Here is a 14,132-nt window from a genome sequence, read left to right on the forward strand (position 1 = left end):
CGGCGGGCGGGGGCAAGCCGGGCGGCAGAGCGGGGAGCGGCTCCGTCATGGCCACGGGCACGGGGCGCTTCGTGGTGTGGGACTACGTGGTGTTCGGGGCCATGCTGCTCATCTCCGCCGTCATCGGCGTGTACTACGCCTTCGCGGGCGGCGGGCAGAAGACCTCCAAGGACTTCCTGATGGGCGGGCGCAGCATGAGCGCCCTGCCGGTGGCGCTGTCCCTCACCGCCAGCTTCATGTCGGCCGTCACAGTGCTGGGCACCCCGGCCGAGGTGTACCGCTTCGGCGCCGTCTTCTGCGTCTTCGCCATCACCTACCTCCTGGTGGTGCTGGCCAGCGCCGAGATCTTCCTGCCCGTCTTCTACCGCCTGGGCATCACCAGCACCTACGAGGTGAGAGGGGCCTGCGCCCTGCCCCTGCCCCACGCCTCACGCCTGGGTGCTGTCGCCCCTCTCCTTGTCCCATGCTGTGCCCATGCTGCCAGCTGGGCGCCGGGCTGGGAGGGCGCCTGATGACTGGGCTGCGTGGGGAGGAGAGTGTGTGTCTAGATCAGGTCTCCGCCTGTTTAAAGATGAAGCCACATGCTGGTGTGAACCATCTTGAGGTCCTGAAACCCATAGCGGGGTAAAAAGACCAGCCTGCTGTGTCCTGCCCTCCACTGCCAAAAATTATAGGCATGGGAGGGTCACTTGCTTGGAAATGAGGCTGACCCTGCACTCGCCTTGCTCCAGTATCCCCCCATTGACCTGGTCTCAGTATTTTTACCCACTTCTGGGTTTCAGTACCTTAAGATGTTCAAGCCAGTGCATGGCTTTATCTGTGCACAGACTGTGACGTGCTCTAGGCAGACAGATTTTATTGGACCGTTTCAAACCAAAAGGTGAAAGTACCAAAGTGCAGAGATCCCCTTCCCCTCACCCCCATTCATCAGTAACAAACTCCTGCTATCGCCGCTGAGCCTTCCCACGCCAGCACCCGTCACACTCATAGAACAAGGTGGTCATCTCTTCCCCCACCCTCCCGTGCAGAGTGGCCCCTTGATGGCCCAGCAAGGCACAAACTGGTCCACATTTGGTTGTGAAGGAAATGTTCAAACTCAAAGGAGTCCCAATGCCCTGCCCAGAAACAGAAAGAGGCAAAGGATGTCACCAATGCCAGCTCCTGAGAGCCAGTTCCTGCAGCTCTCCAGGGTCATCGTCTGGGCCTAGCTCAGTAGGAAATTGGCCAGATAGATAGACAGGCACATCTGTCATGTCAAAAGCCCACCTGAAAATAAAATCCATCATTCTCAAAATTGGGTTCCTCAAAGAAGAATTGCAAATCCGTATTTAGAGCTCCCAGTGGCATACTTGAGCAGACGCTTAAAGTTAAGGAGATAAGCAATCTAATAGATATCATCTGGGCTTCCTCATTTACTTAAAGATAAGCAATCTCTGCATTTGGCATTGAATATGCCTATGTTTTCCTTAGTACTTATGCAGGTGGAGCTGCACATACTCAGCATTTATGAAAACAACCCACTTCTATGTAAGTGCTGAAATATAGCTTAAAAATAGAGGGGTTGTTTCTTTCCTTCACCCAAGTCAAGTGAGTAAAAAGCTACAGAAGGTACTAGTAAGTTATGCTGCTTGAATGAAATGCCTCTGGGAGCTAATACCTGCAGGGAATTGGCGTAGAGGAGCCACATTGGAAACCTGCATTCTCTCGCTCTTTGCCAGACAGGAGAGTTCTGGTCTTGGAGGACAAGGAACCTCCTTCCTCAGCAGAGATGCTCTCTACATAGAGTGGATGGAAGTCTAATACTCATCTCTGGCTGCTTCCAGTTGACTTTATGTTCATAAGCTTTATGCCCTTAATGATGACTAGTAACATTCTAAAATCCTGGAAAAAAGATCAAAGTACAGTAATAATACAGACATTATGGTTATATCCTTATTGCTAGTAAAACAGACTACAGAGGTCAGAATTCAAGCCTCTCCTTGTTTTTATTTTCTCCCCTTTGCCAGCACTCAAAATTCAAATCTGAACCTCAGCTCTTGTGGATAATTAGATATTATCAACTACACTGTTGATCACACTGGTGGATAAAGGACTTTTTCTTTGTCCTATTGTACATTACACATTATCGTTAAAATGGGCAAGGGAATGAAATTGTATCATGACAAGTCAAACGAAGCCAAAATTATCCAAAAATAAGGGTCACTGTATCTTAGCAGGCACTATAGACAGAAGGTTACAGTTCGTGTTCAACACCATAAAAGACATTGGATTTATCTGTAATGCTGACAGTGAGTTACTTGGACAAGTGCCAGTGGCAGCATTACAGTAAGAGAGGTGTCAGCTTTAGAAAATTGAGCTAAACTGAAAACGTGTTGCTGTTTCTGGCAGATGATCAGAGCAGGGAGAGGTCTGATTAACTCTCCTTTTCACAATATAAACAGGTTCTATTGTTCCTTCACTGTCCTGGTTTTTGCTAAGAGTGATGGGTGTGTTAAGCTCTGCAGCTCAGTAGCCTATGACAATAATTACCTCCACTGCTTGCCCTGCCTCTGGAGATGGGTCCAGATATGCCCACATGGAGCATGTTCTGGATCTGCTTGCGGCGGGGAACCAAGGGAGTTGGACACTTCTGTTAAAATAATGTATAACTTGAATGTGAAAGTTGTTTATTCCTTTTTTTCCACAGTATTTAGAGCTTCGATTTAATAAATATCTGCGTCTCTGTGGGACAGTCCTCTTCATTATACAAACGGCAAGTAAACCTCAAATTCGATCTTTGGTCCTTAGTAGCCTTCAGCATTATTTAATCTAATGTAACTGGTGATCATGTTTGAGTAGTTGTTAAGATTACTACAAAAGTTCAAGAATGGGACTGAAAGTAAAAGACAAGAAAGTTCTTTTAGCTTCATATTTATGAGTTTGAGAGCATACGCTGTTCAGAAGTGCTCTTTGTTCCTACATGGGTACTTGAGTAATCTGAGTGCATAGCTTGAAGCACTGCAGTGCTCTATGGCTGCAATGAAATGAGGAAGGAATACATCAGCCATGGGATAATAATGTGAAGAGTATGCATTACCTGCACAGTGCTTTTATGCAGATTGCACAAAATCCACAGGTTGCAAATACAGACATGCCTTAAATCAGGGGTGTCAAAGATACAGCCAGATACAGCCCGTGGAGCCCCATCATCTGGCCCAGGGTGCTGCCCTAGTTCTGGAGTTGATCCACATGCCAAATGTGGCACATGCTGGACCAGACCCGCATGCAGGACCTTGGACACATGGTGCACACAGTGCCAACTCTGGCCAGTCTGGGACTCACACAGCACACAGTGCATGTCCCAGTCACATTAGTACATGCACCAAATGCACCAAATGCAGTGCCTGCCCCAGCTGGTCCAGGACAAGTGCATGTGGTGCCTGCCCCAGCCAGTCCAGGATCCATGCTGCACACAGTGCCCACCTTCCAACTGCTCTGGGACAGGTGCTGTGTGCAGCATGGGTCCTAGACCAGCTGAAGTGGGCATTGTATGCAGTATGTATCCCATTCTGGGTCTGGCATGGAGGGGAGGGGGTGGGAGAGGGAGGGAGTTCATGGCCCTTATCTAGTCCTCAGGGCTGGCCATGCAACATTCATCTAGCCTATGGACCATCCCTATCTCACTCATCTAGCCCAGATGAGTTTGACACCCTACCCTAAATCTCTTGGAACCATTGAATTTGGCAAACATTGGGATGTTAACTGGCCAGTTGCATCTTGGGCACTACTTCTCCAAGAGAGAAACAAGTCCATCAAAGGTATGGGAGATATGGAAAGCAACATGCTTGAGCTCTGATGATATCTCATCATATAGTAACACTCACAAAAGGTCTGAAGATTTAAAAGGGACAAATTGTTCATAATCCCTGCTTTCAAAGCAGATCAAAAAAGAAGCTGGTACCTACTAGAGATGTGTCTGAGGAGATGGATTCAAGAAATGTATATATTTCTTTGTGCCAAAACTGTATTTAATTGTCTGGGATCATTCAAATAAGGTTTGATTTGTTTTACCACCTTACCATTTTGATAGTATCGCAGATATTGGTGTGTCACTTTTTTGTACTTTTATTTCCTTTTGTACCAAATAATTTGGAGAAGAACAATTATTTCTTGATCCTTGCTTTAAATTAACCAAAATCTGATAAGGGTTGTGGCAAGGAAGTTTTTTATCATGATGCTTAAAGGCAGTAGGGAGATACTCACTGGACATGTCTACACATGCATTTACTCCAGCATAGATTTACTGTACAGTAAGATACTGCAGAGTAAGGTTTTTTGGGTAGGTGTCTACACATGCAGGGATTAGGGAGAAGGAACCCTGCCACCACCAGGGGGAGCTAGCCCAGGGGCTGCCTGCTGCTGGGGCAGGGACAATGTCCCCCTGCCCTGGCTGCAGGGAGCTCTTGGCCCTGGCTCCCCCATCAGGGGCATGGGGCTTGGAAAGAGCTGCAGGGGTGGGGCAGGTCCAAGCCCCCTGCCCCGATCTGCCAGTGGGGCAGCTATCCACTAACTTACTGCTAGCTGCCCTACCAGTGGATTGTGGCAGGGGACTGGGACCTACCCCACCCGCTCTTTCCAAGCTCCATGCCTCAATCACCTGATCAGGGCACGGGGCTGGGACCCGCCCCTGACCAGGACAGTTCCCAGCCAGCCCCAGGCTGTGCAGGAAAGTGTGTATATACAGCCTGGAGCTGACTGGGGACTGTTCAGGCTGGGTGGGAAACTATCCCCATGCAAGGAGCTCCCAGGCCCTGCTCTTTGATTGCAATTGCAATTGCAGAGTAGGCGCTGGGGAGCTTGTTCCCAGCCCCCGCTCTGTGATTGTGGAGCGGGGTTTGGGAACAAGCTCCCAGCCTGTTTCCAACCCCAGCTCCCCGATCACAGAGCTCCTCACTGGTCAATGAGGAGCTCATTGACCAGTGATTGACTGATCACTGGTCAATGTGATCAGGGAGTGGGGGCTGAAAGCTCCCTGCTGCTGGGGCAGGGGAACATTGTCTCCACCTGGCCACGCAGGGCAGAGGCTGGGGAGCTTGTTTCCCAGCCTGTTCTGTCCACAGCCTGTTCCCCACCAGCTCCATGCTTGTGGAGCTGGGTGCGGAACAAACTCCACAGCCCCTACCAGCAGGGAGCTCCTTCTGTCGGCTTTGCGACCATGGGGCCACTGCTGGGAGATGCTTATCTTGTAGTCCAAGTTATACGGTCATGGGGCTAGCTCTAAAATTGCATACTTGCTGAATACCAGGTAAGTGGAGTTTTATTTGCTCCTTTTCCACTTATACATAGGCTCAGAATTTGATTATATGCTAGCAAAAATGAGGACTAATTCAATTGAAGTCAATGGAGTTAAATCATATAAAGATTAGAGCATACAAGCTCAGAACAAAAACCTCATTGTGAAACTTGTGGAACTGCATATGTCATTGTTGAATTTGATCCATAGACTTCCTTGGAATTTGACTGTAGTTGACTTCAACCTTCATTTCCCTAAATATGACTCTGTTACACTACAATCAGTTTCAACATAATAGAGCAAAGGCTACCAAGATTAAAAGACATGATAAGACAATTATTATAGATGATATCTGAGTTGTGAGCCTTATTACGATAAATGAAAATGAAGGGATTCTTTTGGGTGTGTGTCTGGATTACTTTCCTGTAATGAATGAAAACAAACAAAACAATCATCCATGCGTTCTTGTCACCCCCCAATGGCTGCAACCCACTGGTCTATAAAACCCAACATTACTATACAATAATGAATATGTAATGGTGTGCTTCTAGTTATTGTTAATTTCCATTATGTTTGTATATTAAGTAGTGCTTGAATCCTACTGAGACTAAGAAAATGGATAATAAAAGATTTCCTGGCAAAGCGCACATAAACGTTATTGACTTCCTGTCTATTACTACACAGTGATATGACCAGTGCGCAGTTTGGCAATATGAAGACTTAGTCAGAAAAGCCAGTGAAGATGAAGAGGACTTTGGCATTTAAGAGCTGCTTTAGTGTTTGTTTGTTTTTAATAATGCACCATGAAGAGTGCACTACTAGTTAGTTCCCTGGTATTTTTCCTATAAACACAAGCATTGTTACTTAACACTGCACAGCACTTAGATATGTTGCTATTATATTTTGTGGACATGCCTACCAAAAAATCAATTGTATGTCTGTATCACAATTTTCAGAAATGCATGTTTCCTTTGATTTTTGTATTTGTTTGCTCTCCTCTAGATTTTGTATACCGGAATTGTTATTTATGCTCCAGCTCTGGCACTAAATCAAGGTAAAGTGACTATAGAGTAATCATTTTATGTTAAAATTATTTGCGTAGTTCATTTTCAATTTTTTTTCTTTCATCTTTGCAATATGTAGAACTACTAGGATTTTAAAGCAGGTAGAGATATATGCCACAGTAGGGTCAAATATGTAGTTTTTCAAGACTTAGGTTGACTTTACTGGGAGTTTTGTTTGTGTGAAGACTTCCAATAGTCTCTAGTTAATGAAAGATTGTGGAAGAGACTAAAGACCCAGTGACAAATTCTGCTGTCAGTTTTACTGCTTGTTTTGGACCCCCTGAGGCTGTGATTACGTGAGGCTACTCAGGCAAGTTAAGAAAACTGGCTAAAGTTGTAAAGGCAATGTACATGTGTGAAGCAAGTTTAAAGCCCCATGTGACTGCTATGAGAAGCAATAATTTTTTGGGGGTGATATCCTTTATTGGAACAACTGCATAGTTGGAATCAAGTTAGACAAGCTTTCAAATGCAAGACATTCTTCATCAGGTCAGTGTTCTCATACAGAATTAGGACTGGGCCATTTTCTTTCATGCAATTAATTTATGTCTCAAAAATGGAGTTTGAGATGGTTTCAGGTGCCCCATGAACTTGGGAGGCATTCTAGAAATAATTTTGGCCTGGGAGGGAAAAAAATGTTGAAGTCAGAATTGTGTTGCAACATTTTCCAAGTGAAATGTTTTGAAACCGCACTTGGTTTTGAACTTGAGTTAAATTTTTAATTTTTTAAAAAGACCCCAAATTAAATATTTCCAGTTTTCATTTAGTGAGAAACACATTCAATTTGAACTAAATGAAAATACCTTTTTTTTTCTTTTTGCCTTATTGGTTTGATCTGAACCAAACAATACATTATATGCCCAACTCTGTTCTGGAGCAGTTTGTAGTCTAGTGACTGGTGCCTCCTGAGTCTGGGGAGGCACAATTTGTGGGTGGGTGGAGGGAGGACCAAAAGCCCCATATCCACTCCTATACTTTTGTGCCATGGCTTAGTGTCCCCCCACCACAACACACCACTGGCCTGCGCAGCAAAAAAAACTGCCCTGTCCTGAGCAGTGCAAGTTGGGGGCCAATCTCAGGGGGTGCACGTGCCTCCACGTGCTGCCTCCTACCAGTCGCCTGTTTCTATAACCCCATACAGAGCATTCAGACAAGAAGTTTAACAAGCTTTAAGTGATTCACATTGCCTTCAGACCTTTAGTTGATTCACCTGAACTTTCCCAAGTATCCCCAGGTAGATAAACTCTTTCAGGCAACCCACACAAATCCTTTTGCTCTGAAATCAGCAGGTCAACGGATGTTAGGACTATATTTTAGAACTTTACTGAATTGGAACCTATAGCAATATAATCATTCTTGGTTACTGAGATTTAGAGAAGAGAGTTGTTGGATACAAACATATTTCCAATTGTGTAGAAGTATGGCCTGCCAGAATTACTTTCCTGAGTTTTTTTTTTAGTATTGATTTCTATCAGAAGTGTGCGGTTTTAATATACAAATAATTTTGTTGCTATTTTTAGTACTTTCTGCATAATTTATTTCCAATCTATTTTTTTTCAGGAGCAAGATACAAAATAGGTTTTGATTTTAGCTGATTGTTTTTCTTCAAAACCATTACTGAGAGTTGTTTATTTTCCCTCTTTTTTCAGTCACAGGATTTGATCTGTGGGGTGCAGTGGTTGCCACTGGAGTGGTCTGTACATTCTATTGCACGCTGGTACGTTGGCTGTCTGTGTTAAAGAAACCCAACTTCTCTTCAGTACTCGCTCAAAATATGCAACTTCGTTCCCCTAAAAATATCATACAAATACTGAGCTTAAGCTTTAATGAAGGCAAAGGGCCTCCAAAGCATGTATAGAAAACATCGTCTCTATGTGGGTATTTCCACTTCCACATGCAAAGGGCCATGTGACTCATCCATCCCTACTGCAGCATTGTTTGCTTTCCTGAGTAGAGACTGGGCAGATTGGGGACAGGAGAAGGTGCTGCTTAGGAAGATAAACACATCATCCCGCTCCCATCCCTGCAGAGTTTATAGAAATATAGTTCCCCAGAGACATCTCCAGTGGGATTTTCTACAAGTGGGGTTGTTCTGACATGTACCTGAATGATCTAAGTCTGTCTTCATTGAAGCAACAACTTCCTTGAACAATGTGGTAGAAATTCATTCTGTATTTTGCCCAATGTTTCTTTTCTTAGGGTTATATTGTGCTGCTGAATTTTAAGCAGAACTCACTGAAATCAGTGAAAAGTGCTTCTTAAAATTTGATAGTGTATTTAAATGTATAAATGGACTATAAATCATACTTCTGTGACATAATTTGTTTCTATATTTTAAGTAGTACTTCTATAGAAGTCAGTAGGTTGGAGCATAAGAAAGATTAGTGGGTATTATCCATTGTTGCTTTGATTCAAGGAGAGTTGCCTTAGCTGGAAAATTTGTTTAGTTCATTAGAGACTGGTAATTACATTCAACTAAATTGAATATGGATTTAAAATAAAATAGCCCTGGCTCCTACTGTACACCGTGTCTGTTATTCCCCTCACAGGGTGGTTTAAAGGCTGTTGTCTGGACAGATGTTTTCCAAGTTGGGATCATGGTAGCTGGGTTTTCATCAGTGATTATACGTTCTGTGGTGGTTCAAGGGGGAATCCAACGCATTCTAAATGATTCCTATGATGGAGGAAGATTAAACTTCTGGGAGTAAGTTTGCATTTGTTCAAGCTAATGACTCACATAAACCATTATATAGTTGTAAAATGGTATCTGCATCTGTGCTATGGAGACTGTTCAAGTAGGCTCACTTGCTTTTTTTAATGCTACTTTTGGCCATGTAGGCAGGTATAAAGTGATTACTTTGGAATAAAGCCTCTATCAAGGGTGAGTATGGTAATTGGATTTAATAAATTTATTTTTTTCTAGGAAGGCCATCCAGTTTAATGTGATGTTCTAGTTTAAATGCATCCATGCGTTACTAAAACTCTACAAGACCAAATCTTTTAATTTTGCTCAACTTCGTTCTAAGAATATGTATCACTTATACATGTTTCCAAATGTATTGTAAATATAGTTTGGAAATCAATAATTTACAGAAGCAAAATATTGCATTCTAAAAATGTTAAAATATTTTGACATTTTCATTTTATTTTTTCTGTCTGAAACTATTTTTGATGAATAATTTATTTGTGTAAATAATTCCCCCAGATCTAATTATAACAGGTAATTAGTTTGATTTTTTTTTTTTAATCCATGTCCCATGGTAAAAATCACTAAATGAGAATTCATAATTTTTTAAAATTTAAGGCTATTCAAATTTCATCAGTGAATAATTTGCCTACAGATTTTTCATGAATTGAACTTTCCAAACTGCATTGGTGACTTACAGTAGACATTCGGTCTTATTTCTGTTCCTAGACTGTTTTCATTTTAATTAGCTGTTTGACCTGGGAAAAAAAATCTTACCAAATTTTTTAAAAATAATTATTTTAGGGTTTAAAAAAAGGGAATTGTGGCCCAAAATCTTTGAATTAATATTATGTGATTTATGTTGGAAAATTATGATCTGAGTCAAATATACTTTATGATTAAAATACAAAGTGGTTTAGAATAACCTACTTACAGTTTATGCCACAGTACTTAATAGCCATGCTTCACCACACTTAACACCTGGAGCTAAATCAATAAAATGTCATAGAAGAGTTTATTTCAATAGAGGTTGGTTGAGGAAAAAAACATAGTGGTGATTTTCCTCTCATCCATCTTGGCTTAAATCAAGGTAATCACTCATTGGTGTTACATTAATTAAAATGGTGTAGCTGACAGAATAATCGAGCATCTTAACATTTTATGAAAAAAATAGGGTTTTTTGCCAACAGTCCTAGCTCTGATATACATGCCACCTTACCTATGATTGTATTTTACAATCAAAGCATATCACAGGGCTATCCAGTTGGTGACCCATGCAACACATGGCCTGTAAGAGATTAATTTGTGGTCCTTGGGCTCTCATCAGGCCACCACTCTCCCCTATCGCTCCAGCTGCAGCAGCAGCAGAGGAGGTCTCTGGGCTCCCTTCACCCCATTCAGCTTCCACTTCCTGCCCCCACCCTAGGGAGTGGGGTGGGATGGCATAGTGCAGTGCAGCCCACGGTGCTGGTGGATCATGTAGCTGGGGGAACTGAGGATTGGGGCCAGGGTGCTCATAAGGCACAGCATAGCTCCTGTTGGTACAGCCTGAGCAGCATTCAGCCCCCAGTCACTTAGATGTTGAACAGCCCTGATACACCATTCAAAATTTGCCTTCAGGTGTTATTTAGACATATGGGAGTTTTGCCATTGATTTAATGAGGAAGGGAAGAGTGTCATCCCATAATTTAAAATGTGCTTTTCATGTTTTTTCCTATACCTAAAGTTTGAGTGCTTAATTGTTCCAAAGATGCAGGGATAAGTGTCTACATTTGAACAAGTATTTGAGAATAACTTTTCCACTAATTATTGAGCTGTTTGGTAACAAACGGTTAAAGATTTTCATATCCTGAGTCTGTTAGTTTTTCTCTCATTTAGTCTTTTTTTCTCTCATTTAGCTTTAATCCCAATCCCTTGCAAAGACATACCTTCTGGACAATTGTTATAGGTGGGACCTTCACCTGGACTGGAATATATGGGGTCAACCAAGCTCAAGTTCAGAGATACATTGCCTGCAAAACCAGATTCCAAGCAAAACTGTAAGCCTATATGCAGTAAATGAAATTGTTCAGTTTCAGACTTTAACTAATAGCTATACTTCATCAGGAACTTTTTTTTTAATTAAAGGTTTAAATCTATAGATAACTCATTTACAAAAGGTAATAAAAGCCTGTGCTTTCTGCTTTGTGAGCCAGGTAAAAAATAAGCTGGAATGCTAAACACCAATACTTAAATCGGGTGTAATTTGTGGTTACATTCAGTCTTGTTGTTTGCCTGTTTACTATCCTGGGATTGTTGCATACGAATAGCTACCTTATGTTTATTTGCAACCTAATTCTACAGCCTTATTAATGCAATTTTTTGTTCACACCAGCTCTTGGATTTGGTACTATATATGAAACTTAAGTTAGTTAGTAGGAATTTTGCTTGAGTAAGGAGTAAAAGATTTATCCACAAAGGTAGGTATGAGCACGATAAAATGCTGAAATTGATTGTCTAATGAAAGGAGTGCTGCAGAATCATATACTTTATTTCCAGGGTAATTAATAAGATGTAAGCCACTATAGAAGCTCATTATAGATACTGGCAGAAAGGTCTATTTTCCTTCTATTGATTCCCTGCCCCCTCCCCCACAAAAAAACCAAGTTTCTCTTTACCTCTAAACCTGAGCTCAGGATTCCAGGCTAACTCATAAACTCTATCCATATAATTTATAGGAGAACAACAAAGCTGCAAATCATAATAGAATTGCCTAATCAGAGCAAAGGAGAGTATTTTGAAGGTTTTAGCTTTTGAAAAATGTGAACAAAATAACCAGAACAATGTATTTAAAGCAGTGTGTTCAAATGCAAAACATTTTAGGTTACAGCAGTGAGAAAAAAATATTCTGTAGTCAGTTGCATTTATGCATTGAATGAGTTGTGGCATCATCAGTTAGATCTCAAATGCATCATTTTTTGGTTATGTTGCTTTTTTCAGGGTTCTAGCCATTGCAGAAAAGCAGTCTATGTCTCAATGTTGATTGTTTAGTAATGTGTGGGAAACAGTTTCTAGCCCAAGTATTTTGTTCGGGCAATAGTTTCATACGTTGCATTTCAATTGTGCATCATATTGAGTCATCCAAGCAGCCCTTCCTTCAGAACTAATGTTACTTTTTGGAATGCCTGTCTTCCTTCTCACAATGAAATCCTTCGCAGGCATCGTAGAGGTAGTTGTGACTAGAGGAGTCTGGAATGTGGTACCATTGGAGCCATGTGGCCAAGAACTTCAAATAGAGCTGCTCCAAGGTACAGAGCTTCCATGTGGAAGGCCCTCCACTCCCAAGAATCAATGCAGTTTGTAGGACTGTATAGCCTGTCTACATTAATAGCTTTAAGAAATCTAGAATCTCATGACCTTGTCCCTTGTATAACTCCCTTCTGTAAGAAAGGGCAGGCAGGTTCCAAGTCATCTAAACCATTATTTGACTTATCCATGCCTGAAAAACATCACTGTTCCAAAAGGCAAAGTTACTTTACAGCATAACCGTTGTCTCTTCATAACATTTTAGGCACTGGCAGTATGCCATGACTGTGTAGTTTGTTTATCAAAGATTTTTAAAACATGTACAGCAAGAATCATTATTGACCTGTCCCTCTTGTCATTTGCCCTAATGCAAAGTAAATGTAAATTGCTACCATCAAATCAGAATAGATGCATTTTATACCCACTTTGCATGGATGTAAAGATATTACAAAGTGTAAAGCAATAACCAATCTGGCTCAGAGTCTGAATTCTTACACAGATTCTAACCTGTGTTAGGGTTTGGGAATAAATTAAATGACTCCCATAGTAAGGGATGATTCTTTTTTGACTCATCGCACATTCATTCTAAAGAATTACAGGAGTCTCTAGCAGAAGAACCACACCTTCAGAAAATTGCAGGCTACTCATTTACTTCCTCTTATTTTTCCCTCAATCCCTGCCTTCAAATATCTCTTCAAGATGCCATGTTTTGATTACTGGAATTCTAAATCCCCAGTTAAACAACCAAACCAACAGGCAGATAAACAGGTGTTACATGGTTTCCTTAGACACAATACCGATTTTGCATAAAGTATCTACCTAGTATTACACATTCAGAATTAATGGGAACACCTTCCTTTGTTAAAAGCTACAATTATTTTTCTGTGATACTGACATAATCATGAGTGTCACCCTGCACTGGGAGGCCAGTGAGGACAAAAATCAAAGACATTTATTTGCACTTGCTACCCAGACACCAATACATTTTCAAATAAGATTTGCCACTTGCAGCAGCTAATCTTTTGTGCAGGGAGGTGTTTTCTGCCTGTAGTCACTCAGTTGCTAGAAACTTACTTTATTTAATTTTTAGCTTTTGGACATGGGCTAAAATAGTTTATTCTGTCCTACAAAAACATTTGGTTAAATTCTGTATGTCAACCTCAAGTCAATTTAAGAGTGATTTTATATCAATTTAGCTTACGATGGCATGGAATCAACTTAAGTTAAATTGATAATAGAATTTATTCTGTAGTAAAAGTGGGCAGGCACACAAAACACAGCCTTACTTTGGCATAAGACTCTTTTTTGGGGTAAAGTCTAGAAGCAAAAGCCTTAAGAAACCCCATGACAAATCATCTGGAGAGGAGTATTTGGCATGACTATCTTATAGAGCATGCCAGCAAAGGCCTTCCTTATTGTTCCATAACTGGATGGCTGGCACTGGTTAAGCATAGCAAAATAGCATAGTGCATTGACATTACAGGCAAAGAAGTGGTGACACAGGCCCCACACACCCAGTGCATGTTCCTTAAAGATCCCTCTGGGGTTTGTGTACACTTTCTATTTGCCTCCTGACATACAGACATATGCTGAGATATGCAGAATAATCACAACTATCCCATAATCTCTTGACTAGATTCCATTGTGGGACAAACCCTGCTGCTATTGATTATATATTCCCAAGAACATCATATGGGTTTTATATTTGAAAATGCCAATTTATCTCTTTCTGACAACTTAATTGGAGCCAAATTGCAACCCTTTTCCTGGTGAGACCTGAGCAATCCCATTGACCTTGGTATGACTGTAAATACCTGTTCACCCA

At 41.6% G+C, this 14,132-nt stretch overlaps 1 protein-coding gene across 2 annotated transcripts in view; it reads left to right on the forward strand.

Moving 5' to 3' along the window:
- The first annotated feature begins 6 nt into the window (after nucleotides 1-6).
- SLC5A8 (solute carrier family 5 member 8) overlaps nucleotides 7-14,132 on the forward strand; it is a 38,791-nt gene continuing 24,665 nt past the window's right edge. For both annotated transcript variants that reach the window (XR_003094217.1, XM_014520234.2), the window contains exons 1-6: nucleotides 7-392; nucleotides 2,687-2,752; nucleotides 6,275-6,326; nucleotides 7,986-8,053; nucleotides 8,886-9,040; nucleotides 10,921-11,061. Coding sequence is in view for 1 of the 2 variants with exons in the window: in XM_014520234.2 (XP_014375720.1) it covers nucleotides 48-392; nucleotides 2,687-2,752; nucleotides 6,275-6,326; nucleotides 7,986-8,053; nucleotides 8,886-9,040; nucleotides 10,921-11,061 (827 nt within the window). In the remaining variant the exon portion in view is untranslated. The remainder of the gene's footprint in view (nucleotides 393-2,686; nucleotides 2,753-6,274; nucleotides 6,327-7,985; nucleotides 8,054-8,885; nucleotides 9,041-10,920; nucleotides 11,062-14,132) is intronic.

This window comes from Alligator sinensis, unplaced genomic scaffold (assembly GCF_000455745.1).
Source record: "Alligator sinensis unplaced genomic scaffold, ASM45574v1 scaffold166_1, whole genome shotgun sequence".
Lineage (NCBI taxonomy): Eukaryota > Metazoa > Chordata > Crocodylia > Alligatoridae > Alligator > Alligator sinensis.